At 53.2% G+C, this 27,854-nt stretch overlaps 13 protein-coding genes across 13 annotated transcripts; 8 read left to right on the plus strand and 5 right to left on the minus strand.

Moving 5' to 3' along the window:
* Positions 1–248: 248 nt before the first annotated feature.
* VTN49DRAFT_8051 (uncharacterized protein) lies at positions 249–3,333 on the plus strand (the record flags this gene model as incomplete). Its single annotated transcript, XM_069416389.1, has 5 exons — positions 249–674; positions 732–1,292; positions 1,342–1,590; positions 1,641–1,824; positions 1,874–3,333. 5 exons carry the CDS (start codon positions 249–251, stop codon positions 3,331–3,333), a joined length of 2,880 nt encoding a protein of 959 aa, XP_069271756.1.
* Positions 3,334–4,218: 885 nt separating this feature from the next.
* VTN49DRAFT_8052 (uncharacterized protein) lies at positions 4,219–5,844 on the plus strand (the record flags this gene model as incomplete). The annotated part of the gene is made up of 4 exons (XM_069416390.1): positions 4,219–4,294; positions 4,370–4,845; positions 4,898–5,183; positions 5,243–5,844. 4 exons carry the CDS (start codon positions 4,219–4,221, stop codon positions 5,842–5,844), a joined length of 1,440 nt encoding a protein of 479 aa, XP_069271757.1.
* Positions 5,845–6,014: 170 nt separating this feature from the next.
* Positions 6,015–7,133, plus strand: VTN49DRAFT_8053 (uncharacterized protein; the record flags this gene model as incomplete). Its single annotated transcript, XM_069416391.1, has 1 exon — positions 6,015–7,133. One exon carries the CDS (start codon positions 6,015–6,017, stop codon positions 7,131–7,133), a length of 1,119 nt encoding a protein of 372 aa, XP_069271758.1.
* Positions 7,134–7,379: 246 nt separating this feature from the next.
* Positions 7,380–10,186, minus strand: VTN49DRAFT_8054 (uncharacterized protein; the record flags this gene model as incomplete). Its single annotated transcript, XM_069416392.1, has 4 exons — positions 7,380–8,834; positions 8,884–9,546; positions 9,602–10,018; positions 10,079–10,186. The coding sequence occupies 4 exons, from the start codon at positions 10,184–10,186 to the stop codon at positions 7,380–7,382; spliced, it is 2,643 nt and encodes an 880-aa protein (XP_069271759.1).
* Positions 10,187–11,307: 1,121 nt separating this feature from the next.
* Positions 11,308–12,903, plus strand: VTN49DRAFT_8055 (uncharacterized protein; the record flags this gene model as incomplete). Its single annotated transcript, XM_069416393.1, has 10 exons — positions 11,308–11,427; positions 11,491–11,522; positions 11,591–11,676; positions 11,738–11,899; positions 11,961–11,983; positions 12,044–12,081; positions 12,138–12,278; positions 12,331–12,580; positions 12,636–12,805; positions 12,870–12,903. 10 exons carry the CDS (start codon positions 11,308–11,310, stop codon positions 12,901–12,903), a joined length of 1,056 nt encoding a protein of 351 aa, XP_069271760.1.
* A 3,967-nt stretch (positions 12,904–16,870) lies between these two features.
* VTN49DRAFT_8056 (uncharacterized protein) lies at positions 16,871–17,954 on the minus strand (the record flags this gene model as incomplete). The annotated part of the gene is made up of 4 exons (XM_069416394.1): positions 16,871–17,423; positions 17,472–17,551; positions 17,618–17,809; positions 17,901–17,954. 4 exons carry the CDS (start codon positions 17,952–17,954, stop codon positions 16,871–16,873), a joined length of 879 nt encoding a protein of 292 aa, XP_069271761.1.
* Positions 17,955–18,180: 226 nt separating this feature from the next.
* VTN49DRAFT_8057 (uncharacterized protein) lies at positions 18,181–19,149 on the minus strand (the record flags this gene model as incomplete). The annotated part of the gene is made up of 3 exons (XM_069416395.1): positions 18,181–18,434; positions 18,921–19,068; positions 19,117–19,149. 3 exons carry the CDS (start codon positions 19,147–19,149, stop codon positions 18,181–18,183), a joined length of 435 nt encoding a protein of 144 aa, XP_069271762.1.
* Positions 19,150–19,791: 642 nt separating this feature from the next.
* On the plus strand, positions 19,792–21,099 carry VTN49DRAFT_8058 (uncharacterized protein; the record flags this gene model as incomplete). The annotated part of the gene is made up of 3 exons (XM_069416396.1): positions 19,792–20,020; positions 20,896–20,958; positions 21,014–21,099. The coding sequence occupies 3 exons, from the start codon at positions 19,792–19,794 to the stop codon at positions 21,097–21,099; spliced, it is 378 nt and encodes a 125-aa protein (XP_069271763.1).
* Positions 21,100–21,186: 87 nt separating this feature from the next.
* VTN49DRAFT_8059 (uncharacterized protein) lies at positions 21,187–21,658 on the minus strand (the record flags this gene model as incomplete). Its single annotated transcript, XM_069416397.1, has 2 exons — positions 21,187–21,463; positions 21,534–21,658. 2 exons carry the CDS (start codon positions 21,656–21,658, stop codon positions 21,187–21,189), a joined length of 402 nt encoding a protein of 133 aa, XP_069271764.1.
* Positions 21,659–22,505: 847 nt separating this feature from the next.
* On the plus strand, positions 22,506–22,820 carry VTN49DRAFT_8060 (uncharacterized protein; the record flags this gene model as incomplete). The annotated part of the gene is made up of 1 exon (XM_069416399.1): positions 22,506–22,820. One exon carries the CDS (start codon positions 22,506–22,508, stop codon positions 22,818–22,820), a length of 315 nt encoding a protein of 104 aa, XP_069271765.1.
* A 176-nt stretch (positions 22,821–22,996) lies between these two features.
* Positions 22,997–23,821, plus strand: VTN49DRAFT_8061 (uncharacterized protein; the record flags this gene model as incomplete). The annotated part of the gene is made up of 2 exons (XM_069416400.1): positions 22,997–23,235; positions 23,407–23,821. 2 exons carry the CDS (start codon positions 22,997–22,999, stop codon positions 23,819–23,821), a joined length of 654 nt encoding a protein of 217 aa, XP_069271766.1.
* A 606-nt stretch (positions 23,822–24,427) lies between these two features.
* On the plus strand, positions 24,428–25,914 carry VTN49DRAFT_8062 (uncharacterized protein; the record flags this gene model as incomplete). Its single annotated transcript, XM_069416401.1, has 2 exons — positions 24,428–24,528; positions 24,621–25,914. The coding sequence occupies 2 exons, from the start codon at positions 24,428–24,430 to the stop codon at positions 25,912–25,914; spliced, it is 1,395 nt and encodes a 464-aa protein (XP_069271767.1).
* Positions 25,915–26,272: 358 nt separating this feature from the next.
* On the minus strand, positions 26,273–27,601 carry VTN49DRAFT_8063 (uncharacterized protein; the record flags this gene model as incomplete). Its single annotated transcript, XM_069416402.1, has 5 exons — positions 26,273–26,292; positions 26,356–27,226; positions 27,291–27,437; positions 27,496–27,539; positions 27,595–27,601. The coding sequence occupies 5 exons, from the start codon at positions 27,599–27,601 to the stop codon at positions 26,273–26,275; spliced, it is 1,089 nt and encodes a 362-aa protein (XP_069271768.1).
* Positions 27,602–27,854: the final 253 nt, after the last annotated feature.

Consider the following 27,854-nt stretch of genomic DNA (forward strand, 5'->3'; position numbering starts at 1 on the left):
CAATCTGGTGATATACCCGCCGACTGTATCGCCCTCCGCTCCCGGATCATCGTAATTTCGCGCACGCCTCGCGATCCATCGCGCAGCTCGATTTCGTCGATTGATACCGGTGCAGAAAACCGTCCGATGCAGGACTAATCGAAGGCGGCCCGACCCAACGACCCTGGCTGGGACCGTGTTCGTGGGGAATTAATCACAGGATCTTTCAAATAGAGTTGCTCTCGCAAAGTTGATTCAGTCGAAGCGCCATGGATCCCACAGGGACGGCAACCCCGGTGGGCGGCCCTGTGGCCGAGGACAACATCATCAACCGCCGGGGGAATGAGTCCATCTATCAGAGCTGCGTTAATCTGAAGAATCGGCTGGCCGAGGTCCCTGGATTCGAACGCCATATGCGGGAGATGGAAGAGGAGGAGCGAGCCCAGGGCACCTCCGATCCGGTCGCATCGCTCTGGAACTGCCTGCGTGGAGGATACCCCCTCATGACCATCTTCAACGCGACCAACCCGAGCGAACCCTTGGAGATCGATCCCGAGAAGGTTCCGGAGGCGAAGCGTCCCAAGGCCGCCACCTTCAAGTTCCTGTCCGCCTGCTTGTCGGACCTGGGCTTTCCTCAGCAAGACTGCTTTTTGATTACAGATCTCTACGGTGATAATACAACCGGCTTCCTCAAGGTGAGCCTAGATATCACGGAAGGGGCCACCCCACCGTCCGCTAACTCATATATCCAGGTTATCAAAATGGTCAACCGGGTCTTGGATATTCTAGAAATGCAAGGCCAGCTGCGCCGGCCTGCGCCGTCGGCCTCGAACACGCAACCCGAGAAAGGTGGTGCTGTGAAGCTCACCAAGAGACAGCACATCTTGAAGGAGCTGTTGGAGACGGAGCGGGATTACGTGAATCATCTGCAGAATCTCCAGGCCCTCAAGAAGGAATTGGAGGAAACCGGCGCTCTGACCGGGGATGCCATCCATCAGATTTTCCTCAACCTGAACAACCTACTCGACTTTGCCCAGCGCTTCCTGATCCGCATGGAGCAGCATTATGCTCTGCCTGAGGAGCAACAGGACTGGGGTAACCTCTTCATTGAGGCTGAGGATGCCCTCCGCAAGTACGAGCCCTTCATCGCCAACCAATTGCGTTGTGACGAGGCCTGCTTGCGTGAGTGGGATAAGATCAAATCGGCACCCCGTTCCCCGGATCTCCAGCAGATGGTCGCGATGCCGGCTACTCTCAACGGCTTCCTTGTCAAGCCGTTCCAGCGGCTAACCAAGTACCCGCTGATGCTTTCCGTAAGCTGAATTCTCTCATTATTACACGTTCTGAAACTGACCAATTTAGGAACTGAAAAAGCAAACGGAGGATCCGGAACTCGCGGACCGCATCACCAGAGCCATCGACATGATTCAGTCGGTCCTGGACTCGGCAAACGATGCGATTGACAAGGAACACTTGGCTGTCGCCGTGGCGGACCTTTCTCAGCGTGTCGACGACTGGAAGTCGCTCAAGGTCGAGGGCTTTGGCGACTTGCTCCGCTTCGGGACGTTCACCGTCATCAAGGGCGACTCGAACAAGGATACTGAACGAGAAGTACGTGTTTTTACGGTTATTACGGGGTTGCAACTAACCAACCATGCCAGTATCACATTTACCTGTTCGAGCGAATCCTGCTCTGCTGCAAGGACGTCAACCCCAACAAGCAAAAGTCCAAGCTGATTGGCAAGGACAAGCCCAACCCCACAGTCAAGGGGAAGCCACGTCTGCAGCTTAAGGGACGCATCTACATGGCGAACGTGACGGATGTCGTCCAACTTTCGAAGCCCGGTACGCTCCTTTCTCCCTATTCGGGATTGTTACGTGTTGACAAGTTTAGGCTCGTATCGGATTCAAATCTTCTGGAAAGGAGATCCTGGCGTCGTTGACAATTTCATTATCCGCTACCAGAACGAAGATGTGATGAAGAAGTGGTACAAGGACATTGATGCGCAGCGACAGGCGCAAGCGGCCCACAGGAGCTACCGGAACACTGGAACCTCGGACTCGGAATTCACGTATATGAAGACGGTCGCAAACAACATCCCCAACCCTTACCAACAGGAATACGAGGCCGAAGAGGAGGCGCTGTCCGAATTCTCGGTCAGCCGCAATGCGTCGAGCACCAGTCTTCGGGCACGGTCCGCAACGGGTGGCAGCAACGGCTCGATGGGCATCCCGCCCGCTCGACCGCCTCCACGGTTCCCGTTGCCGGACCCCCCGTTGTCAGTGCAGACGCCCCTTTCCCAGGGCAGCCTGTCACCCGGCGAGCGGCCAGGCAATTCGTACTTCTCCCCGATCACGGAAGCACCATCGGCCCGGTCCAGTTCACAATCCTCGTACAGTCATGGTCGGCAGCAGATGACGCCCTCGGCAACCGCCTGGCACGAAGACTCGAATCGGTATACGGCTCCAGCATTGACCAGGTTTTATTCCAGAGATGGTACTAACGGCACGCCGTACTTCAGCAACAGCCAGGGAAGCCAGGGCCAGAGCAATGGACGGGTGCAGCGCCCATCGCTGCCACCTCTTTCCGGTCAGAACCAGAATGGGAACCCGACGCAGCAGCGGCTGCGGTCGGCCAGCAGCCCGGACATCCACCATGGAAATGCTCCAGGTCGTTACCTGAATGGCCATCCCGGGCAGATGGTCGACAACAACGTTCCGGTACCACCGATTCCCCCGCAGCTGGCCAACATGCGAGGCCCCGTCAACCGCAGTCCCAATACGTCCCCCACCAATGGAGCACTACCCATCCGCAGCGCCGTTCCTGGAGTTGGAGGAAACCGCCAGACTCCGCCGAATGTGTACCCGGACAATGCCTCATACGCACCACCAACGCACCCTGTCGATTACGACGACGGCCGGCCGGCTTACTCCGAGACTCAGACCGTCGGTTCCAGCAGCGCCGCCGGTTCAAGCAGCGGCATAGGGTCGAGCAGCGGACTCGGCTCGAGCAGCACGGAGCTCGACAATCCTGACGAGCCGGCCATGCCGACGCAGATCAAGGCCAAGGTCAACTTTGACGACAACTACGTCACCCTGGTGATCGCGAGCAACATCATGTACCGATCGCTGACGGACCGCGTCGATGCGAAGCTGGCCCGGTTCACCAACCGATCCATTGGCAACAAGTCGGTGCGGCTGCGCTACAAGGATGAAGACGGTGACTTTGTCACCATTGACAGTGACGAGGCGGTTCAGTTGGCCTTTATGGAGTGGCGCGACCAGCACCGCGAAAGCCTGGCTAAGGGTCAAGTGGGCGAGATCCAGCTCTTCTGCCAGGCTGTAGAGAACTAGACTTTTCCCCATTCTTATTCCCCCACAGCGGCCGTGGACATGACCACATGGCCTGCTATGACTGTTTGCTTTTTTCTTTTTTTGTTTTCTGTTTTGGTCCATCGGCATTTTCGGCAGTTTCTGGCGTTTGTCGTTGGGTTGTTTGTTTTTGTCTTTACTTTCAATTCAAATTTCTTTTTGCTTTTTCCATCCTTTCTGTTCTTCTAGTCTGGTCTACAACCACAGCATCACCTCGTCGTTTCTCGCCGCATTCCGGGGCTATCCCGTCCATGTGGTCAGAATGGCGATCTCCTGCTTGAGATTCCCAGTTGAGCGCCCGTTTTGTGCTGTCGGTTGTGCTCTCTGCTTGTACTCCGCTACGAACCGATGAACGATTTGATGTATGTAATGTGGTTGTTGTACCGTTAGTAGACAATTCATCCCACGATGAGGCTCTTTCTCTCCCATTTTCTTGATTAGGAAAGCGAGCATTCAAGGCAGGAGGCGAGAATCCGGGCGGGCCGAGGCGGAGTGTCAGGGGAAGGCGCGACCCTGCTCTTTCCCATATTTGGTCCTCAGATTCAGAGCACAGTAGTTGCTACTAACAGTCGAGCCTGCGGGATTTTCCCCTCCTCAGCCTCAACATCGATATTATTGAAATTTCTTGGAGATTAAAATCCCTCCGAATCATCCTGTTGAGTCGTTTGTTCTGAACGGAGATTGGTACATGCATGTTTCAGGGAAGTCGGGCGTGGTATTGATCGACTCCTCTTAGTTGGAACTCTAGTAGGATGGAGGAGACAAATAAATACTACGTTAAACCTTTTCCCACTGGAAATACACCTCCAGTAGGAAAAAGCAACAGCACGAGGAATTAGCCTACAGCAAGGCAATTCATAAAACACAATGTCTTTCTCCGGGCGGCGCGTTAGCATTCTTAGTCCGTACGACAAGAGGCGGAGTAAGGATCTTTCTCAGAACGGTACGTCATTACGACTACAACCTACTACACTACCCCGCCAGAGGTTGAGGATGAGGAAGGATTGACGTTGATTAGAGCTACGCTCCGACTCCCACCGCGCTTTCCGTGATGCTCACGAGGGTCACCGTCCCCACGCCGGTCTTGATGCATCACGCGCCTCGACAGGTGTGATCTGGTGCACCGAGCGTGCCAACGAGCACGGCTTCCAGGACAACCCGCACGAGTGGGCGAACTTGGGACAAGGTGCGCCTGAGGTCGACGATGAGATCGCGGGTAGTTTCCCGCGTCCGACGTCTATTCCCGTCGAGTCTGCGGCGCGTGAGTACGGGCCCACGGCGGGGATCAAGCCGCTGCGGGAGGCTGTCGCGCGGCTGTACAACGAGCATTATCGCAAGGGGAAGGAGAGCCAGTATACATGGGAGAATGTCTGCATTGTGCCCGGTGGACGCGCCGGATTGATCCGGATTGCGGCGATTCTGGGGAATTCGTACTTGTCATTTCCGATTCCGGATTATACGGCATACTCGGAGATGTTGTCGCTGTTTAAGAACGTGAGACAGGGATCTGAATTAGGATTGCACGAATTAAGCTGAATGATGGCAGTTTTCGCCGATCCCGATCCCCCTCGCCGAAGAAGACCATTACCATATCCATCCGGACAAGATCGCCGAGGAGATCGCACGAGGCACGTCTGTGCTGCTCACGTCGAACCCGCGCAACCCAACTGGCCATGTGCTTTCGAACCCAGACCTAGCGCGCATTCAGGACATCTGCCGTGGCCGCGCCACGCTCATTCTGGACGAGTTCTACGGCGGGTACAATTACACGACCGATTGCGATGGGACAACAATCAGCGGGGCGGAGAATGTTGTGGACGTGAACAACGACGGTGCGTATAATGTCGAAGAGAAAGCGAACGAAAAGAACTGTAAGCCTGATGGTAGTTAGATGTCCTCCTGATCGACGGTCTCACCAAGCGGTTCCGTCTCCCCGGTTGGCGCATCGCCTGGGTGGTAGGACCCAAGGAGTTCATTGACGCCCTGGCGTCTGCAGGATCGTACCTGGACGGCGGCGCCAACGTGCCGTTCCAGGAGGCGGCCATCCCCATGCTGGAGCCGACGCTAGTGCGCGAGGAGATGAAGGCCCTGCAGCGACACTTCCGGGAGAAGCGCGACTATGTCATTTCCCGGCTGCGCGACATCGGTTTCAAGATCAAGGAAGTGCCGCAGGCTACATTTTACATCTGGCTGGACCTGACGTCGATTGAACCGCCGCTGCCCGAGTCGGCCGGCATCTCGGACGGGCTCAATTTCTTCAATGCGCTGCTCAAGGAGAAGACGATCGTGGTGCCGGGCATCTTCTTCGACTTGAACCCGGCCAAGCGAAGGGATCTGTTCGACAGCCCGTGCCACCACTTTGTGCGGTTGAGCTACGGGCCGAAGATGGACGTGCTGAAGAGAGGATTGGACGGAATTGAGCGTGTAATTCGGCGGGCAAGGGGGGAATATGTAGGGCCGACGTTGGAGGATGAGGTTGCTGTCGAGGATTAGCCGAGGCTCATGCCTGAGGCCCAACTGGCTTGGCAGTATCTACTTGTCACGTGAACATTTAGTGTCAACCAACTGCAATAACCGCTTATGCCAGGTTCAATCAATAGCTCCTTAGGAGACAGGACTCTTAATACCATTCGGATTCAAGAAGTAAAAATGCATACGTTATCATGTCCATCAATGTCCTCCGCATCCTTAATACCACCCTATACAGCGTCCTGAGCATCATTCTCCTCATCCTGATCCTGCTAACTCCGGGGGACTTTATCGTGCAATGCTACCGCACCCGCCGACTGACCAACATCTTCATCGTCACCGGCGCGTACATCCTCACCGCGCTGCTTGCCTTACTCCTCTATGCTAGCCGTATCTACACGAACCGCACTGGCCTCAACAGCATCCCCAAGCCATGGATCCCCGTCGAAAAGGGTGACGTGAGCAAGAGCGTCCGCCGCCTCGTCAAGCAGGGGCTGGCCCGCAGCGCCATCATCGCTTACCAGGCACGTCCACGCGCGAACAACATTGACGAAGATAACGGCTCGGAAGTCCATCATGACCCAGCGCTGTCGATTGACCCGGCAAGACCTCCCTGGGGAAAGATCGCACATCCGGGCTGGTCCGCCCCGGTCCCATCTGCATCATCCGATTTACCGGGAAACCTGCAGTTTAAGAGCATCATCCTGGAACTCCCGCATTTGATCGAGGCGAAAGCCGTGTCGCTCGCGCCGCCAGACCCGCTCTTCTCCTCCCCGAGTCATCATCGCGGCGCCATGAATGGCGAGCAGCATCGCCAGGCCATCCCGGACCCCCGCGTCGTGGATATCCTCCGTCGACCTGCAGCAATGGGTCTGCGCGAGTACTTGACCCACCTAACGTCCTTGAACCTGATCAACCCACCAGAACTCGCAACGGATTTCATTGCGCTGTACGAGCGCGCCCGCTTCGCCGCTCGGCCGCTGTACGAAGACGAGTTCCGCGCACTGATGGCCGTCTTCGCGGGGATTTTGCGCGGGATGAAAGTCGTGGATCCGCAGGTGCTGCAGGATATTCGTGGCGAGTATGGCGATGGGGATGGCGGGTCGTCGTTTATCGGGCCCTCGGATGAGGAAGGCGAGACGGACACAGTTAGTAGTGCGTATACTGGGCGTTATGCATCCTTGTCCTCTTCATCGTCGTCGTCGTCGGCGCGGGGGAGTCGACGGGCAGGATCGGAGCATTCGGGGAGTGTGATTCGGTTGGCGACGCGGAGTGATGAATCGGAGTCGCCGTATGTGATTGAGAGGTATTAGTTCGGCCCTGCAGCAGGGGAAGAGACTGTACATACTTTGCCTATTTCTGGATATATTTTTATGTGTATATTCACTCCGGCCTAGGTAGATGGTCTGACAATATCGTACAAATCCAATCCATCATCATAATCATCGCCCAGTAAATCATAGCAGATCCCATAACTCATCAACCCAATATCATACCAGATAAACCAGGCCAAAACCCAAACCCAAACCATATACAATCGAAGAGAAAATAGAAAAGAATCATAACTCCGCAGCCTGCAAAACCAAAACATTCGCCCTGATACTTCTCCGGACAAGAGCCTCGCCGACAATCCCCAACGCCTTGCGTGTCTCCGATCCCGTCTCTCCCTCAGAGGGCGATGAGTCGCCGCCCACGCTCCGTCGGCCAACGATCACCAGGTGGTTGCTTTCGGTGCCGCTGCGGTCGATTTCTTCTTGGACAGTGTGGACGGCAAAGTCCGTGACGGCCGCTGAGTGATCGGGTAGGTTGGCCTCCGTGAAGACCACGCGCGAGGAGAGTTCAGTAGGGACAGAATCACGGAGTGCTGCGAAGAAGGCGGAGTCGCTCTCGTCGGGAAGAAAGACATGCGCTTGTTCTGCAGTCCTGCGGTTGTCTCCAGAAGAAGAAGGTGCTGACGAACTTTCCGCATTCGTCTGCGTGGATGTTGCTGTTGTTGGAGTTTTGACGTGGACAATAGTGGCGGTGACTTGTTCGTTCTGCGCCAGCTGAAGAGCTAAGCGAAGTGCGAATCGATCATCAGCACCGCCGTAGAATAAGAGCACGATATGCTGTTTGGAGTTGGAAAACATGTGGTTGTGCACGATGGGTACGCTTCGCGCACTGGTTGTTCGCTTCAGATTGGGTCGCTCGCCACTGGGGATCTCTAGGGCTCGGTCGACGAGGATGCCCGTGTTGACGGATACCCGGGCGATCACCTGAGACACGAAATTGGCATAGGGAGCGTTGGACGGTGACGCAGGAGACTCCTCGGTCGACAATAGGCTCTGCCGGTCGCTGACGCTGCCACTGGCGCTCCATGGAAGCAACAGGAAATCTGCTGAAGCGTCCCGAGTCATATCCAGAACGGAATCTGCGTACAAGTGTTTCGGGACCACCGCAACTCGACCTTCGGATTGAATGCTGTTGAGTTGTCCGAAGGACCGGAAGACGTTGACGACTGGATCCCAGACAGAGTACTCTTCGATTGCGGAGACCTTCATGGTGGAAGACAGTCGATCAGTAAGCTCGATCAAGCGAAGCCCGTGAGCCGCTATGGCAGACTCCGTATGTGAATCTCGAATATCGAGCTGTTCTTCCGAAGGCTCGGATCGAGGTTCGGATTCCTTGTTCGCGTGATGGACAAGGGCTGTCGACTTGGAAGCTCGGTTGCCCCCAAGTAAGCTGACGAATGTGCACACGCTGGACAGACCATCTAAACGGAGATAGACCGCAATCCGCCGAACCGGCTTCGCGCGGAGCTTCTCGGCAGGCGTTGATGGAGCGCCAGAGTCCGACTGCAATGAGTTTCCATCCCAGTCAATCTCCCCGCGCCGCCAGCGAGCTGTTTTGTCCTGATACCACTGAGGATACAGCCAAGTGGTGAGCGGCGTGGTTAGAAATGTCGTGACCAATGCCATGACAACGAAGATTGTAAATGTTCGTTCGCTTAGAATCTTTGCTTGGCGGCCAATGTTCTGTCATATGTTAGCAGTGGTCATAATAATCGTGGGTATGTAGACGTACAAGCACAATCAGCTCAACCAAACCCTTGCAGCTCATTAGCACACCAACAGCCATACTCTCCCGCCAAAGTAGCCCCGCTGCTTTCGATGCAAGAGCTCCGGCAATCACTTTTGCAAAGAATGCAATGGCAATAACACCGACAACATAGCCCCAGACGACCCCGGAGTCCAAGGCGCCTAGGTTGGTCTGAAGACCGGAAAGTGCAAAGTAGAGCGGCAAGAAGATGGCCGTTACCAGATCTTCGATCTTCTCAGTCAACTTGATAGCGAAGCCACCCTCATGCGGACAAATTAAACCAACGACGAATCCGCCGAAAATGGCATGGACTCCAATCACTTGTGTGAAGAAGGCAGACGCCAGGACAAGAAGCAGCGTCACAACGACCACCGCTTGACTTGGGCCCCTTTCGAGACTGCCTGTTTTGCGCAAATACCATAAGAATACTGGCCTCACGGCATAGACGAGAAACAGGATGAATCCCAAGGTAACAAGTAGCACCCATAGAGCGGAAATCCCCGTTCCCGCATTTACAAGGGCCACGCAAAGGGCCAACAACACCCAGCCTGCCACATCGTTTCCTACACCGGCTGATAGGACAATTACGCCAACATTAGTGCCCAGCAGCTTCAGCTCCGTCAGGATACGACACAGCACTGGGAACGCCTGTGAGAACATTAGAAGAACGCCCCGAGATTGTCTGGATTATCACTGGGCTTACCGTAATAGCCATTGCAATACCCACGAAGAGCATGTAGGTCGGAAAGTTGATCGAAACCAGACCAGGCTCATCATGAAACTCTCGATACAAGCCGTATGAAATTGCACAGCCCAAGCCAAAAGGCAAGATCATGCTAGCGGTCGAGACGCTGACAGCAACCCGCCAATTGCCCATCAGCGAGCGCAGATCCGTCTCAAGGCCGATAATGAATAGAAACAGCACCAGACCCAGAGTCGATGCCAAATTCAGGCCTGCAAGGGACTCTTTGGGAAAGATGGTCTCGGTGAACTTGGGGATACGTCCGAGAACCGAAGGCCCCAAGAGAATCCCTCCAACGACTTCCGCAATGACACGGGGCTGGCGAATGAAAGAAAGCGGCCAGTGGAGGAGGTGAGTGAGGACGATGATGATGGTGGCCTGGTTTTCGCGCGATTTGCGTTAGACATGTAGATGAAGCTATTTATCAGCGAAGCATACCTGGATAACGAACAATGTAATAGGGTTCTTGCTGTCCCATACTGTCGGATTGCTCCCTTCGAGAATACCTCCCTGAGGAGTTACTCGAACGTCGTCGTTTGAAGACATGGCTCAAGCTCTCTGGCCCAGTGAGATGATAACGTGTGTTTGGTTGTATTATAAGAACCAGTTTAATTCGTTCACAAGCCGCCAGCTACGGAATATCACCCCGTAACATTGGCGACAGATGAACCATCTAACTTCACCAGAAGCACTCCGTTCTCAAGGAACCCGCCGAGCGCCCAAGGACGACGGTCAACAGATGTCGTGGCAGGGAGCGTTCTGAACGACGGAGTCCGGTTGACAACCGCTAAAACCATCGAGCATGTCCCATCTGCACAGATCAACCGGAGCTCCCTCTCCCGCCACTTGCTAATATATTGACCGTTGCCCTCTGTTTCGGCGATCAACAGAGAGCCTACATCGAATGGTGAGTTCAGCCACTGGAAAGTGTTCGACACTGTTAGAGAGCTCTAGAATACGTACAGAGTACGGATAGATTACACAAAAATCAGCACAGCTTGATTTTCACATGCATTTGAAGAGATTCTGTTCGAATTCATTCGACCTTCTTGTCAGAATCCACCGATATCCAGTACTGTATTTATTGAACTGGTTCGATTTGATTTGGTGGTGTGATGGGTGTCACGAGTCTTGGCGACATGAGGCCCACTGTCTACCTATGACTCAGCCAACCAAATGTCGCTTTGGCCCCGACCAACACCCAATATTGGCATGGAGCTTCTCCGCACTCCGCAGGTACCAAAACAGTGCAATACTGGCCGTATTTTGGTACTTCAAATACGGCATGCTCCGGCCGTCTGGCCAATCCGGGCCAGGCAGAACCGAGAACCCAGGGCTGAAGCTTCGAATGCTGGATTAGCTCAAGCTTGGTGCCACCATGCCGGGATTTCGCACAGACCAAGTTCGTAGATAGGAGCCTTATTAGGGACCCTAGACTTCACTCGCTTTTATTTTCAAGAGTGTTCGTCTTCTCGTCCTAGAAGGCGTAATACCGAGCTGGAGTACGGAGCGCTGGCCATAGAGGGTATAGTTAAGTTACCACGGCTCTGTCTGTTGCCTGCGGCGCGATCAGCTCTTGGGTATTGTTCGAACGGTCTTGCATGCAGAACCGACGGAACTCCGTACTCGTACATTTCTAGGGTATCTGGGCGTGTGATCGGTCCACCATGGATCAATGTTCCCTGAATTCATTGGAGAATTATTCTACCATGACGGAGTCGACTGCGCAGGAACAGTCAACAGCCGCCACCACCTGTCATTCGCCATGCACACTCGAGGCGGATTCGGTAACATATTGCCGTCCTTCCATTGCGGTAAATCCAAGCGCATTGCTGACTTGAGGCGCACAGTATGAGAACGATGCGTCTTATGGCGAGGCACTGTACGTGATGCGACCCCATGGCACTCCCAATCCCCGAAGCAATTCTCACGCATTTTCCTTGGTCATAGGTCATGGTATAGCGCGTCGTTAACCTCGTCTGTTCTTGATTATCGACATGAAAATGGCCGTCGTTATCATGGATATCGCGATGGATGTAGGAGCCGACCTCTTCTTGCTGGATTGTCCAAAACCCGTATACTGAATGTTGCCTTTAGCGTATCTGCTTCCCAACGATGAATCGGAAAGCGATCGTCTAGACATGTTGCATGAGCTTTGTCTCCAGCTGTTGCACCGGAGACTCTACCTTGCCCCGATCAAGAATCCAGAGAGAGTGATTGACCTCGCGACGGGGACAGGCATCTGGGCCATTGACTTTGGTACGTTTTGCTTCCTTGGTTTGGCAGACGCAGGCGGGATATGGTTGCTGACTCATTGTAGGGGAGCTTCACCCCGAGACTGAGGTAAAGAGTCCTACTGAGAGCAACCCTCATGGACGGAAAGTTGACCAAGCTCTGTTCCAGGTGTACGGTTGTGACTTAAGCCCGATTCAGCCGACTTCGTCAGTCTGACCGAAGAATTCGTAGTGAAGTCGCTCGACTAACGTGCTTCTGGCAGGGTTCCCCCAAACGTGAAGTTCCTGGTGGATGATATAGAGTCGGATTGGGCATATGAAGACGACCCATTCGACTATATCCACGCACGAAACCTGGCCGTCTCAATAAAAGATTTTGGAAGTCTGATTAAGCAGTGCTATCAGTATGCCATCGAATCTTGTTGTTTTTCCTTCCCTGGCTCTAACGGAAAACAGATCAGTCAAGCCCGGCGGCTGGGTTGAATTCCAGGACTGGGACCCCTACCCGATCTCGGAAGACGGTAGTGTCGAAGGCACCGGGTTCAAACAGTTCTACGACGAAGTCTACAGCACGTACGAGGAGATTGGTTACGAGGTCCGTCCGGGCCCCAAACTGGAGCAGTGGTTCAAGGATGCCGGTTTCGTGAACATCCACGTGCAAAAGTTTGTCATTCCCTACGGCGTGTGGCCAAAGGATCCCCATCTTGTTCGTTTCCCCCTGGGTTTCCATACGTCAATTCAATACTAACTTTGTTGTATAGAAGAATCTCGGCGCCTGGAACCAGGTCCAGGCCGAAGCAGCCGGCTTCGAGGGCCTCGCACTGGCCGCTTTGACGAGATACAAGCAGTGGACTAAGGATGAGGTAATTGTTCTTACCAGTCAGGTCCGCGCCGACGGTCGAAATCGAAACATGCACGCGTTTTTCAACTTGTGAGTATCCCAGCAGTATTTGAGAAGTTTTACTATTCTACTATGAACTAACCACGAATGACAGTTTTGTCGTCTACGGTCAACGCCCTAAGAATTGACCAAGGCGAATATATATATATATGTACATAGAGATATATATATATATATATATATATATACGGACTGTATATAAGGGCCAGGGAACGGATGGATGAAGACAGCTTCGGTAGTGGAATTGTGGTCTTTCTGTAAATAGAGGCGAAGCAGAGGCATCGAGTACCTATACAATATTGGCCTTACAAGGCTGAGTGGAGTTACGGGAGCTTCATTTCTTCATCCCCGATCGGGATCCGGTCCGTGCTCATAAAAACAATAACAGCTCTCCTTCTATTCGAGGTCTCAGTTCATCTGAACGGGATTAATATCCAAGACATCATCAACGGGCTATTAGTCTCGAATTTGCTATCGAGAAGATCCGTTGTGCTCTGGCTATTTGCCAATGCAATACCCCTCCAAGTAACGATAGCAAAGACTCAAACTAGCAGCTCCTATTCAGAGAGGGGTGAAAAGTTAAGAGACAATGATACTTTGATCGCTTATGGTGTTGGAAGCTTTGCTGACGAGTAGCCACCTCAACCTTGCAGAGAGTGTCATCTTTCTATGGTTTGAGCTTGTGGCGGAAGAAAGGATTAGCAGGTAGTCGAGTTAGTAATGCACTTGGTCAAAAAGAGGGTTTGAAACACGGCTGAATAGCAGAAAGTGTGCTCGACTGCGTCTCCAAAGGATGGTATCCGAGAGCAACGACGTTGCACACTGGGCCGTAGGCGATTCAGAATGCATCGTCCTCTGTCAATGATCTGGTCCTTCATTTCCTTGACAAAGTTGCAGCGAATTTTGATCGGGGACTTGTAGCAGAAAGGGACACTCTAGGCCGCAAAGCTGCTCTTTGACAGGCAAGGACATGATATTCAGTATCGTTGCGACTGCGACGAATTCGACAATGAGCTGAACCCAATCCCTTCATATCAGACGCTGACTACATACAGGCGACCTTCATCGGGATCTCGGAGTCCGGTCGGTATCGGAAGAAAACCGCGAACCCGCGTAACAGAGCACCATGAAAAAAAAAACGGTCGAAGCACTTTCAGAAGGTTTAACTCTCTTGCAGCATGATAGGTTTTCGAGTACAAACCGTATAGAATAGCCATCGATAGGCTGGAAAGAAGTTTTGATCCTGCAGCAGGCATCAATGATCGCTGTACAGCATGCTTTCCCGCAGTGGATGACCATCTCTCGTGAAATGAAACCAAGTCAAGCCTAGGCATTTCGATGCCGGCAGGTATTCAACTCGCAGAATTCCACTTCAGCGACATGCCTAGACACGCTCGTCATGTCGGTAAGTTTGGTCTGGAACTTCTTGACTAGCAAGGGTGTCTCTGATCTTCGCAGGTTTTAACCTGTTGCATGATTGCATTGAAAGGAAAAGACAAAGTAACTGGCGAGGTTTAAGCTTGAAGAAAATTCAAGAAGGCTTCTTAACTCCGATTTAGTAATGCTTAGCTCCGAAGCAATTGCCCCTTTTTGCTATGGATTGATTCGATTGAGCTCTGTTGAAGCTTTTCGTCGGGGTCAAAGAATTGCTTGGCTTTGTTGCGGATGGGATAGCGGCTGTTTGGCAATGCTTTGTGGCTCTTGGAGGGTGCGGTCGAGACTCAGTAGGCATTCTTGTGTGTCGCGGATTCACGGGAAAAGTACTGTACATGTTTGATACGGGCACTATGGGAGACATTTTCTTCTTGTGTTTTTGTTGTTTGTTGGGAATAGCTGAACTGAAGCTGTATGTGGCTAACGGCATATTCCGGCAGCTTCTGCATGGTATCCGCATGTCACTACGGAGTACGAGTAGTTCCAACGACAAGGACTCGCCGGTCAACATCCACTAGAAAAAAGGAACAAAGGGAGACCATCCTTGGCGGCTGATCGATCATCGATCTCCGCGACGATTCGTGCACTGCCTCTGTAGATCACAATCAGCATCAGTAAAAAAAAAAAAAAAAAAAAAAAAAAAAAAACTACAAAAAGTCCCATGGCACTTGGCCCTAAAACCGTTGAGTTCAAGTGGCTGCAGGAGTCGACGTTGGCCATGCATTTCCGCGCGCCCTAACCTAGGCTACTTTTCTTTTTTTTTTTTTTTCTACCAGGGAAAAAGAAGAAATAATACCTAAAATCCGCGACGATCTCTCGACAAGAGTTTCGGCCTCTCCACTTGGATGGGTACGGTGGCTCTTTAAAATAATGGCATATCTGCCGAAGTAATCGCAACTAGCGCCAAGTGCGCGGTTGCGTCGTTTCTTTACACGAGAAAAAAAAAAAAAAAAAAAATGGAAGAGCACTTGAAATGTCAAAAATCTGATGTAGAAGGGCGCACCAAATAACGACTTTAGTGCCTCAGGCTAAAACGAAGAGACCAGGTCTAGCCCAGGCTTTTGGAGCTATAGACAACAAACCTGGGGAACTAGGATCTGGGGATAGTGACACATCCCAGGACTTACTAAAACATGTAAAGCAACGTCTTCGTATCCAGGTTACATCCCTGGTTGGGAACCAAAACGGCAACGGAATCAAAGGGCCGACCCGGGGAGGAGGACGGAGAGGACCCGATGCCTTGGAACCGAGGTTTCGAACCAAAGTAATTCATCTTTCATTTTCATCTGACAAGCTGAGGAATAGATTGAAGTTATTGTTAGGGACAAGGGCCATGGAAAGTTTAATTGCTCGTGTCCTTGGGCATGGGCCGAGATCTCCCTGTCTTACTAACGCCTCTTGTTGGTACGGAAGGCTCTCCCGGAAATCCCTCAGCTCGTTCGAGCACTTTCCGTCGACTTCACCAGGCCGTTTAGAGTTAGACGCTGTAAGCGATCATACATCGCTTATTCGTCTAGGTCTGGACTTTTCAAACCGGGGCATCGAACTAGCTAGAAAGTAGCATGCCGATCAACCTGCTAAGACGACAGGGCTGATACCTAATCGACCCGTACTCGGAGTTACTCGTTTTGTACCGTCCTTCAAAGGAAAATACATAGTAACTAAACTGCGTATTGGTATCATTGGTCCGTAATACTTCGTACATACACATTACACGGAAGGGATGCCATGGCGTTGGTTTCCCTGTAGGATACGAGGAATGAGACGATGAAAGGGAATCCTTCGACCGGAAGCTGGTTGTCCCGCGATCCGATCAAGAAAGAAATAACCTAGGTCAACGACAAAGTCAGTCTAGCAGTAGTTTAGCTCTCGTTGACTTACATACGACGGACCGTCATTCGCCACATGGCCTTTTTCACTGGTTACGAAAAAGGAAAGTTATTTTTTTTTTTTTTTCTTTTTCAGCTTTCACAAGAGATTTTATCTGTCTTACCCCAGCGCCGCTCGGTTAGGACACTTGCAGATTCAATCGTCGGGTTTCTGAATTAAGATAGCACGAATCAGCAGATGCGGATAACTCATCAGCCGGCAGCAATGCCTGATGGAGATCTCTATGTGATTGGCAGAAATGCAAGAAGCTTGTATATTCATCATGTGGTTCAATTTTCAGAGTGGAAAATCTTTCCTGGTTGGTTCTCCAATGGGTATCAAACGTCAAATAGTAGTCAAGCAAGCAAGATCCGCAATTAATAGTTATTCCCCCAACAAAACAAATTATCGGAATGGTCGGTCGGCTCTGGGGAAATAAGCAAAAAGAGCCGCCCTAGAGGATGAACAGAGAACAGATGCCCTCCAACACGTGCTGAAGACAATCAGTACAGTAGAGTAAGTTTGTAGCAAAGGTACATCCAAAGAAAACCACCCGCCCAGATGACCCGATTTCCCTTGCCTCGGGGGACGATCAGATGTCCCCCAATTCCGCGCGTCAAGTGACACAGCCAATCCAGCTGGACTTTTCTAACACCATGGCCAGTGGCCAGATGGAAAACTCCTGTGTTGAAATCCTTCCCCGGAGGGTCGTTGTATATGTTATGTGCTGTAAACTGCGGGACTGCGTGAAATCCCGCGAGGCAGAATTGCTTTTCGTGGCGGCGGAGATCTTCATGTCCCGAGACCCAGAAACGCCCAATCGGTCCCCTCTGGCTGGTTCAAAAGCCTCGGCGCGGGTTTGTAAAAGTCCGAGTAAGACCCCAGCATGGGCTGGCTGTCCGCACCCAACGGTAGATGAGGGGAGTAGAGTTGGGGAATCCCCAACTGCTCGATTCCGGCGGACAGGTCACTGACCTGGTCGGTCGGACCGTAGGAAGGCTGAACCAACGCATACGGCTGGGTTTCCAACGACGGCTGGGGAACCACGACCGCTTGCGGTTCGGGCACCGGAACTTGGTTGAGGGATACCGTGGGTTGTTGCGGCTCCTGCTGCTGCGGCGGTGGTTGATAAAAGTCCGCGTCGGGTGTCGGTGACTGGTAGAATGGTTGTTGCGTCACCACCTGTGGAGCTGTCGATACCACCGCTGTTGTTGCTGCTGTTGTGGTCACGACGGCGACCTGATGCACCGTCTGCTCCGGCGCGGCATTCTCGGGCGACATGCGGGAGCCACCCGGTGGGTGAGAGCGGTGTTGGTGCTTGGTCAAGGTTGTTTTACGGCAGAAACTATAGCGATCAGCTGGCGGTAGACAAGTCGTTCCGAGTTATTCGTACCTTCGCTCACATGCCGGTTCCTGGCAAATGTATGGACGTTTCCCCGTGTGGATGCGCCGATGGCGAGCTAAACTGGAGGACTAGTTTTATCATTAGCATGACCTTCTTTTTTCTTTCTTGTCGTTGGCCGGATGCGGGCCGCGTACATCTGAGAATGCCTTGTGGCATCCCTCAAAGTCACAGACATGTGGCTTCTCGCCGGTATGGGTCCGCGAGTGGACGGTCAAGGCACTACGCTGGATAAAGCTCTTGTTGCAGTCGGCCACCCTACAATGGTATGGCCGCTCATTGGTATGAATGCGGTAGTGTCTACACAAGTCAGACTTGCGATTGAACGACTGTCGACGCCGGATGAGGAGTCAGATCCTGCATAAAAAAGATTCTCGTTTGACGCCGGGCGGGTGGGAAGCCGGTTCGCTTTCTACTTACCTTGCCGCATTTTTCCCAGGAGCAGTTGAAGTCTCGCCCACCACCTGGCGCCATGATTGCAATCCCCCTCAAGTGTCAAGAGAATTGTCGGGTACAGCTCGGATGGCATATATATCGCGGCAACCGAGCTCTGTTTGACGGCGAGCAAGAGGACGAAAGGCGGGGGTGACCCAACAGAAACAACGGTGATTTCGCTCGTACGGTTGGAGTATTAGTCCACCGTTGAACCGGGGGGTCCTCAGCCGGGGATGGAGATCATAAAAAGCAGACAACGCCGGGGCTATCGAGCGGGAGGGAGGGCGCCTCGTGAATCACCGTTGTGCCACGGCACCCGATCCAAGCAGATGTAACGAACGCGATGAGTCAAAGGAGGTAAAAAGTAAAAAACGTCCACCGTGTTTTTGCGCCAAATCAGCATCCGCTGAGATCGTCCAGCAAAGACCACCAGCAGCACACCACGAGCCGGGACCCGTCCGTGGGGGGTGGTGACACACAGCAGGATCCGGGATCGTGGAGAGGGCAGGTTGCGGTGATCTGAGGGAGAAGTAATAATAATAATTTTTTTTCTTTCTTTTTTATTTTGTTTTTTTTTTTTTTTTTCCTAGCGTCTCCAGTTGCTGGGAGAAAAGTTATGATGGTGGTCTGTTCCAAGTCTTCTGATTATATTTACTTTGGCGAATCTAGACAAGCACTGGGGGATAGGCTTTCGACCGGGGGGGGGTCATTTAAGTGGTGGACCTCCCGGTTAGCTTCCTTGCGATCGCTAGTTTAGACCTCTTTCCACCCGTCGTCAATACGATCCACTGTCGAAGTAGAGTTTTGGAATTTAGAGGGCAGCAGGCGATCCCGGGGGGTGGTCCAACCGGCAGACCGAGGCAATTGCAGCCCTGCTGGAACATGGCCGCTCCGGCCCTCATGTCAATATAATTGCAATATCTGGGGCCCTCTTCGCCCCGACGCTGTCCTCCCACCATGGCCATTTTTGCAGAACCCTCGAAGACGAATCTGCATCGGCGAGACCGAGCAGGCCGGAAGTTATCCTGGGCCGCGAGTGCACCGCCATTGGATGCGAGATTAGTAGAGGCTTGGCATCCTCTTGCGCAGGCTTGGCGGGGAGCGCGCCAGGCCACTCAGGATCGGGTGGCGGGCCCACCCGTGGAGTCAGGGTCTACATGGTTATTAACCTTTTTAGGGCACCCCCTCTGTGGTTCCTTACAGCCCGGCCCTTCGCCCTCTTGTCACTCTCCATGGGAGCATGGAGGGTCGCTGTCCGCCGTCCAACGAAGGTTCACGGCGAGTCTAACACAGCCAGGCAGTCACCAGTGGGTCATGGAGCCTCGGCCCTGGACGGAGCGGAACGGACGGGCGAGGAGCTGGACCCATGGGTTTGTCAGCGGGAAATGACACTAATGAAAAGCCTTCAGCAGCGAGTCCGCCTTAGTGCCATTTGCATCCAATTGCTGCGTGTTCAGCGGACGAGGATCGCGTCGAGCGGAGCGCCTGAGGCCAGGATACTGTCGGAGTCTTCCGAGACTGAATCTATGCCGCGATGGGAAACCAGACATCAGTTATCGGTAATACACTAAATCCTGTACAGTGTCCGGATTGGGAATCCCTGAACAGATCCAGGGAGCACATGGCGGATCGACACCGCGGGAAACCGTCTCACAGGGCCAGAGGATCTTGATAACCGGCCAGAACGGAGTGAACTAACCCAGAAAAATTCCGGGAAATCCTCTCCAGAGGCTAACCGACCGATCATCCATGGCGCAAACGGGAATGTTATTAATATCGGACTAAATCTTACTAATCAACAATCTTGACCCGCTCAGCCGGGCTAACAAGTGTAAAGTTTTCCTCCCCGCATGCAGCTGGCGCTCGCGTCTGGAAGATGGTTAGCCTTTTGTATCACGTCTCGGCGGCCGATCAACTGGGATCAACCATGCAATCGGCCGTGCAGAAATCTTTCCCAAGGTTCATTCGGCTCGTCAGGGGACCGTCCCAATGCCCAATATCATCCGTCGTGAAACTCACCGGTGCCAACTTGTGTCCCGGTGTCCCGTCGGTTGATAAAATCAGCAGTGCCAGCCCTCGCTCGCTATCTAGCAGCCCACTACGGAGTATGTGCGATCAATCCGCTAAGCCCAGATGGGTAAATGGTTGGGAAAGGATGCGTATTCTCGAGGAAACTCGACAAGACCGTCGGTCAACAGCCACAACTCCTGTGTCGAGGAAAAGAGGGAATCGTGTCCAACGAGCCCAGGCAGACCGCTCGGTACATGCCCGAGTTTTAAGAGTACCTTCATGGCGTTCCAGTACAACACTGGCGGGCAAGACACCACCGCCCATCAACGCGTGCAGGAGAGCCGCTAGGCTGAATTAGTGCTGCCGGGCCACCCCGCACTCTTGGCTGTGTCGGATGGCGGCGTCCATCCTGACTTTTGGAGCAAGAAAGATTCAACACATGCGCAGATTTTCGATCGTCATTGCCGCGCGGCCGGGCAGTTTAACTTTGATTTGCGGGTTTTGCTGGTTGGTTGGTTCCCTGGAATGTCGTCATGGCCGACAGAGGAAGCTCAGCGGCAACGCCAGTCGGCGAGCCAGTGCCAGATGATCGCTTTGCCTGTCCCAGCTTTTTTTTTTTCAGCAACGTGCAACCCCGGACTCAGAACTGCAACTAGCCTGGCATATTAATTTAGCAACTTTATTCGCGATACGAAGCAACGTCAAGCAAGGGTGAAGGCTTTCCAGCTACGGTTGACCGGACCGTTTCATTTCATCTATTCTGCATACAGGTAATTACTCGTATGCGTATGGCGCACTAAATAAGAAACACTTCAAGGGTCGCTCTCCAGAGAAAGTACCGAGGAACTTTGAACCAAAAAAAAAAAGTTCTCGTTACCCCTTTCCCTAAACGCCAGGCTGAGCCTCTCGGCCCCCTTTTCCCCAGAGACTTTGCTTTCTCTTGTTCTCGCCGCGAGTCTCCAGATCCCAGGGCCAGACGGCAATCTGCCGGTCGGATGTGGCATCCGCGCCAATGGTGGCTCGGTACTGGACGGTACGTTCCGTTTTGATTCCGAAATCTTTGGCACTAACTAACCTAACTTATCCAGCGCTCACAGTCTTCTCCGTGCCGAGCCACGAATGGGGGGCCGAAGAGGAAAAACTCCGCCTTCATTATTCGATCCCTACTCGATAAAGAAAAGCGGGTGCGCGGCTTGTGGGTCACACTGGATCTAACCGAACTTAGTGCTTGAATTGTCATCCCTACAGTACAGAGTCCACGCTACGGAGTAAACAACATTGCCATCTCATCTCCAGAGCCCAACGGGACTTTCCACGCTTTCGAAACACGGTGGAGCGTGCCAATTGTCGCGTAATTGCGCCAGCGATCCGTCATCGCGATATAGCTTTCCAAAGGAAACTCTGCCGTTTGTAGGGTTCCGATCCTGCCGGAGTACCGGAACTGCGAGCAGCTACTTTTGTCCAGCGGCAGCTGTTGATCAATGCCGTCACTGCTCACATTGCGATTCGACATGGAGGAATCGTGCCGCTCATCCAGGCTGACTTATCTCCGGCGTCAATCAATTGGCTGGATCCCCCGTTGGAGGAATCCTTGATAAGAGGACAGACGGTGAAGTATGCCGATCGGATTTGGCCTTCGGCACTTGACGGCACGCGCCGCTGATCTTCTCCTGCTCTCTCCACTGGTGCTGCAGGCCTGCAAGCTTGCAACAGCTCGGGCGAGAACAGTCCATATCGTCGATCAGTGAGCTGCGTCATATCTCCGCCTTTCGACATTAGAGCCCACCCTAGGAGATATCTGTACAAGTATGTATTGTACCGAGTTCAATACATCCTCGTAAGTACGGAGGACACCGCCAGTTGCTCTCTAATTAAATATCAAGTCTGAATTCTGCTGGGATGGCATCATACCGAGGTCCGATACTCGGACTTGGTTATCGCTCATAGGCCGGGTGTCAACGATTCGAAGCAAACATACTTTGTCGTATGGCATGAGTAAGTAACAAACGTTAAAGTCAAATGCTGCTCCTGCAGAAATCCTGATACTTGAGGTCCCATAGCCACAATTGCCGCAACTCTTCAGGACCTCAGGTACGTTGTTGGCTATTCTCTTGGCGGGTCGGAGAGAATGCCGAATCGCCGAGTGAAATGAAGAGGACCAACCCCGTTTCGCCTCAGAGTCTGCAGCTATGCTCACTTGGAATCCAGGACCGTGGGACGAGTTCCCCCGTCATGACTCATGAGCTGTCACTTTCGCACGGAACCGCGTTTGAAGACGTGATAGGTTACAGAACAAACTAAACAAACTTTTCTTGCTTAGGCTATCCTGGTCTCATTCTCCGTACTGACCATTGACCGGATCGGGTTTAGCGCAACGTATATAATGATAAGCATCATCGAGCCTTTTTCGGAAATTGGTGCTTGGTGAGCCAAAAGCAACGGCCAGGAACATTCTGTAAAAGCCACAAAGTGATTGCTTCACTGAACAGACTCGTAAAGTAGTCTGATTCACAACGGTTGGTCCATTATCCGCCATGCTCTCAATCATGTTGTTCCCCGCATCTCGGTATTATTCCTACCATGGGGTCCGTTGCCCCTGTCTCCAGGGGCGAGTTCTCCTATGCCGTAGATAGCTTCTACGTCGAATCATCCAATTTCCAAGTGCACCGTCGCGCAGCCATCGATCAGATCCGGGGGCTGTTCCAGTCCGGTTTCCAGGGACGGAAGGATGATCAACGGGCCAATTGGTATGAGGCCCAGCTAATTCACTATGGCCGGCCGCCGTCCAAGAACAAGGCTGTCGCCAAGATGAGATTGCTGGATGCGTTGAATGCGGGGAACTTGGTTGTGCCCAAGGGGATTGCCAAGACTGAGGCGGAGCTGAAGAAGGAATAGAAGAAGAAAGAAAAGGAAGCTCGCGATGCGCGCAAGCAACAGGATGCATCTACACCAGCGGCGTCTCAGAGCCGGAACAAGCGAAAGAGAGCTGCTGGGGATGATGGTGTAACACAAGGCAAGGCGACCCCGTCGAAGGGCGGGAAAAAGGTGAAAATAGAGAGCCCTGCTGCTGCATGCAGAGTAGCTCCAATGGCTTCAAAGCTGCCCTTGTTCCTGAAAAGGCTTCGGAGAAGAAGTTGACAATGTGCCCGCCTCCTCTCAAACATCAGTGCCATCCGAGACGGGACGGAAGAAACAAACCGCACGCAGGAGCGGTGCGCAGGGCCTCGGATCAAAAAGTCAAGTTACAAAGCCGGAGCCGGCCCAGCCAGTGCGGCGGACCAAACAGACAGCGCGACGGTCTGGTGGGCTTGTAGGACGAGGGAGGACTGTCTCGACGAGTCGTAACTACGACTTCGATGACAGATCGCGCGATACATACTCGGGCAATGACTACGACTGGCTCGATCCCGGACCTACCGGAGATCCGCCAGTCTTTGGCAGCCTGGGTCTAATCAATGGACTCTATGATATTTGCTGCCAGAACCTTGCTGAATTGGGACGGGTACCCTGAGGAAGAGTTCTCGCTCATCCTGGGCCTGTCAGGGAAGAGCGTTTGGGGTGAATACGACTTTTGCATGTTCCATGGCATCCTGTACATGCCAGAGCGGCCGTACCGGGTCTCCAATGACGAGATTCCCTTCACCTGGCGCGACCAGGAGCGCGGTGAAGGGGAGATGAGCTTCGATCCGGACAACAAAGGATTCATCCGCTTCCTCGGCGACGGCTGCATCGAGGGCCAGATCAACGTCTACGGAGATGCCAAGTTTATCGGCTGGAGGGTCAGCGGCGATGAAACGCCGCCTCCTCGCCGCGCGGCCAGCATGAAAGAGGAATGGGAAGGGTACAATGAGCGGGAGTACGGCTGCGAGGCGCGTGCCCGATGGGGAAGATGGTGACGGTACTAACTGCCTACGAGTTCCGGCTTGCTGATTGTTGAATCCTAAGCCGGTTTGGTTTTTGCCCTTGATGTATTAGGCTGGGCGTCGCCTTTGCCAGTCTGGGAGTGAGTTGTCCGACGATGCAGTAGTGGTTCAGTGTCGGTATATCGAATTACACACGCGTATTCCCCAGAGTTTGTAAATTACATTCCGGATCCCATAGGTTACAGTACAGACAAGACAAGAAGTAATAATAATAATAAATCGTTGCTTAGCTTGCTGCAGTTGCAGTTGACCGATCTCAAATGATCGACGGAAGATCTCCATGCTTGCTACCGTAGCGCTACCGTGCTACGTTACAATCGTTCTCTCTCTCGGGTTTTGCCCCTTGTCCCTTGTGCCTTGGGTACTCGTTAGTTGTTCCCCTAACCGAGTAATGCTAAACCGTAAGCAGTAATTCAATTTAAGCTTCGTAACCAAGTGACGAAAAGGGCTCAAGTTTGGTATGAACCTGTGTTCTTTGCCCCATTGCGACGTTGCTTTCACGCCAACGATTAAGTCAGGGCAACGTCAGGACAAAGAGATTCAGCCCTCCGAAAAAGAAAAATCTGAAAGTTTCGGAGAATGGGCGAAGCGCCTTTGGCTGATCGGGGGCGTATCTTTGGCAATGCCACCGCAGAGCCATTGGAGACGCAAACGATAGTTCTTGTTACAGGGGCGAATGCGTGAGTAACCCTTTTTTTTTTTTTTCTCCCTTTTCCTTTCCTTTCCTTTTTCCTCCAGTGATTCTTGTAGGAGCTGACACAATTGGTTCCAGCGGCCTTGGTTTTGCAACATGCTGCCGTCTCATTGACGATTTTCTCTCCCTGCACCGTTCCAGTCCCGAGCGTCGGTTAACCATCGTCTTTACGACGCGCCGTAGCCGACAGGCCTCTGCAGCGACAGAAGCACAGATCCGACGACATGCGGACAGACATGGCGCTGCAGCGTCGTCCCGTATCCGACTCATTGCGGAGACGGTGGACTTGCAGAACCTGCACGCGGTGCGGGCACTGGCACGGCGGCTAGACCGCGACCTACCGAAGCTGGATGCGATCATCCTCAACGCCGGAATTGGCGGATGGGACGGGCTGAATTGGCCGCTGACGATCTGGAAGGTGCTTACGGATGTGGTTCATGCGACCACGTGGCCGTGCTACAAGATTGGAACGGTGGGCCAGGTCACGGCCAAGCAGACAAACTTGGCTTCAAGGAGCAAGGGGGCGGAGAAGGAGGAGAAAAGGGAGGAGCCGCCGCTGGGGGCGGTGTTTTGCGCCAATGTCTTTGGGCATTACCTGTTGACGCATTTGGTTAATCCGTTGCTGCGTCGGGGAAGGACGGAAAGTAGCGAGCCAGGGAGGATTATCTGGTTGAGCAGCCTTGAGGCGACGCCGGCGTTTTACGATCCGGATGATATCCAGGGCCTGCGCAACGAACGCTCGTATGAGAGCTCGAAGCAGTTGACGGATTTGCTGGCCCTGACGTCAGATCTGCCCTGCGCGGCCCCGTATGTGGAGCGATTCCTCCCTGAGTGTTCCTCGGCCGATAATGGCGGTCAGGGTGGTGATGACTCCCCTCGTCCTGCCATCTACGTTACCCACCCGGGTATCTGCGGGACGAGCATCGTCCCGCTGATCCTCCCTCTTGTCTATTGCATGATGGCGGCGTTTTACCTCGCGCGTTGGCTCGGCTCGCCATGGCATACCATTTACGCGTACATGGGCGCCGCGGCGCCGGCGTGGGTGGCGCTCAGTCCGCAGTCCACACTGGATGCCGCCGAGGCCCCATACCGAGCGCGCGGCGGCGGGCGGGTCAAATGGGGCTCGAGCGCATCGCGCTGGCTCGGCACGAACCGGGTTATCAGCACGGAGGTCGAAGGCTGGGGCCATGGCGGGGTTGTTGGCCCGCCATTCTTGCAAAACGACGCGCAGTTGCGGCGGAAGCGAGGGCTGAAACTCAGCACGGAGGAAGACCGTAAGCAGTTTGAGGCCCTCGGGTGCCGCGCTTGGAGAGAAATGGAAGAACTGAGAGAGCAATGGGAGCAACTCCTGGATGAGGATGAACGGGAATAGTAGACAACCTTTTTAGCTTTTTCCTTTTTTTTTTTCTTCTCGTACATTTCTTGCATTATACCCCATCATCATATAGATGTATAATAATAGATAGTGATGATTTTCGGGTTTTGATGGGTGGTAAAAGGGAGGCATCACGTTTCGATCTCTATATTTGAAACTCCGTGCTCAAGGTGACCGACGAATAGAATCAGATCCGCTCATACATGACACTGGGCCAACAAAACATGAAGGGGGAAGATAAAAAAAAAAAAGTGGAGATTAAATCATGACATTGAACGGCATGAAACGAGGGGAGACGAAGGGGAAACTATTAAGTATTTTGATTGGAAGAGGAAAAAAAAGGTCGCCGACCTTTTTACATAATAATTGTTGGTGCTGGAAGAATTAATTAGCATTTTGACGTTCAACCGAATGGGTTGCGACAAATATATGACTTACTGTCAATGTTCTGCTTGATGCTCTTGTGTGGCAGGATGGATCCTCCATTGACGTACACCTCGTCGGCTACGGTCACGTCGTCGCCCAGCACCGTGACGTTCTCGAGGCGCGCCCAGCGGCCGACGGTGCTGTTCCAGCCAACAATGCTCGACCGGACCAGGGCGTGATCCTTGACCTTGCTGTTCTCGAGCAGCACGCAGCGCTGCAGGCGCACGCCGTCGCCGACGACGACGTTGGGGCCAATGACGACGTTGGGGCCAATGCGGCAGTTCTTGCCGATCTTTGCGCTCGGGTCGACCATGACGTTGCCGCCGTAGACATACGACTCGGTCGACAGCGCGCTGGGGTTGTTCTTCGCCAGCGAGGATAGGTACAGGCAGGTGCCGCTCAAGAAGTCCTTGGGCTGCCCAACATCCATCCAGAAACCCTCCAGGTCGAACGAGTGCAGCTGTCCATCCTTGCAGATGGCCGGGAAGGTCTCCTGTTCGATCGAGGTGGGCCGCAGCTCGATGCGCCGCAGCACGCTCGGGTTCAGAATGTAGATGCCGGCGTTGATTCGGTTGCCGACGAACTCGACGGGCTTCTCGACGAACCGGTCAATTTTCGACGGGTGGTTCGGCTTGTGCACCACGACACCGTACTTGGACGGCTCCTCGACCTTAGTCACCACGATTGTGCCCTCATCGCCGTGCGACTTGTGGAATTCAGCCAGCTGCTTGAATGGGTATTCGCAGATCACGTCCGAGTTGAGCACAAAGAAAGGCGAGTCATCCTTGGCGAGGATCTTCTCAGCCAGCTTCAGCGGGCCGGCGGTCCCGAGGGGTTCCGACTCAATCGAGAACTCAATCTTGACATTGTATTGCGCTTCGTACTGCGATCGCAGAAGAGTTAGCTCACCAACTCTTGGGGATCTAATGCCTGCCAAAATACCATACCTTCTTCAATGTCGACACCATAACATCAGGACGGTAGTTCACAGCCAGCACAATATCTGTCACACCCGCAGCCGCCAGGCTCTCAACCTGGTGCAGGATCATGGGCCGGTTGGCAAACTCAACGAGGGGCTTCGGCTGCGTAAAAGTCTGTCGCGGGGAATCAGCGATCGCACCAACAGGGTTCTACTCCGTCGGCGACACTTACGAGAGGGCGTAGTCGGGTGCCATACCCGCCGACAAGAATAATGGCTGTTCCCGTCAATTTCTTCTTTATTCTCTGTGTGTCGCAGCCATGAGAGCTCACCCTTCATGATGACGAGATGCGAGGAATGTTACTCGTCCACCTTGAACTAGCGATAGTGCGATATGAAGTTGCGATAAGAGCACAATCCAAGAAAGTACGAAACGTCGGCCACAATGAACAATTATTCAGAAGAAATAATAAGGATCTCACGGCAGAGAGATCACTCCACTGAACAGACAGGGGTTCAGTGTTGAACGTCCTACTAGCCTTACTCGTGAAGCCAAAGCTCTCTTGTTTTAGGGGCTGGACCACGCCCGCCG

This window comes from Thermomyces lanuginosus (genome assembly GCF_041956635.1).
Source record: "Thermomyces lanuginosus strain ATCC 200065 unplaced genomic scaffold VTN49scaffold_8, whole genome shotgun sequence".
Lineage (NCBI taxonomy): Eukaryota > Fungi > Ascomycota > Eurotiomycetes > Eurotiales > Trichocomaceae > Thermomyces > Thermomyces lanuginosus.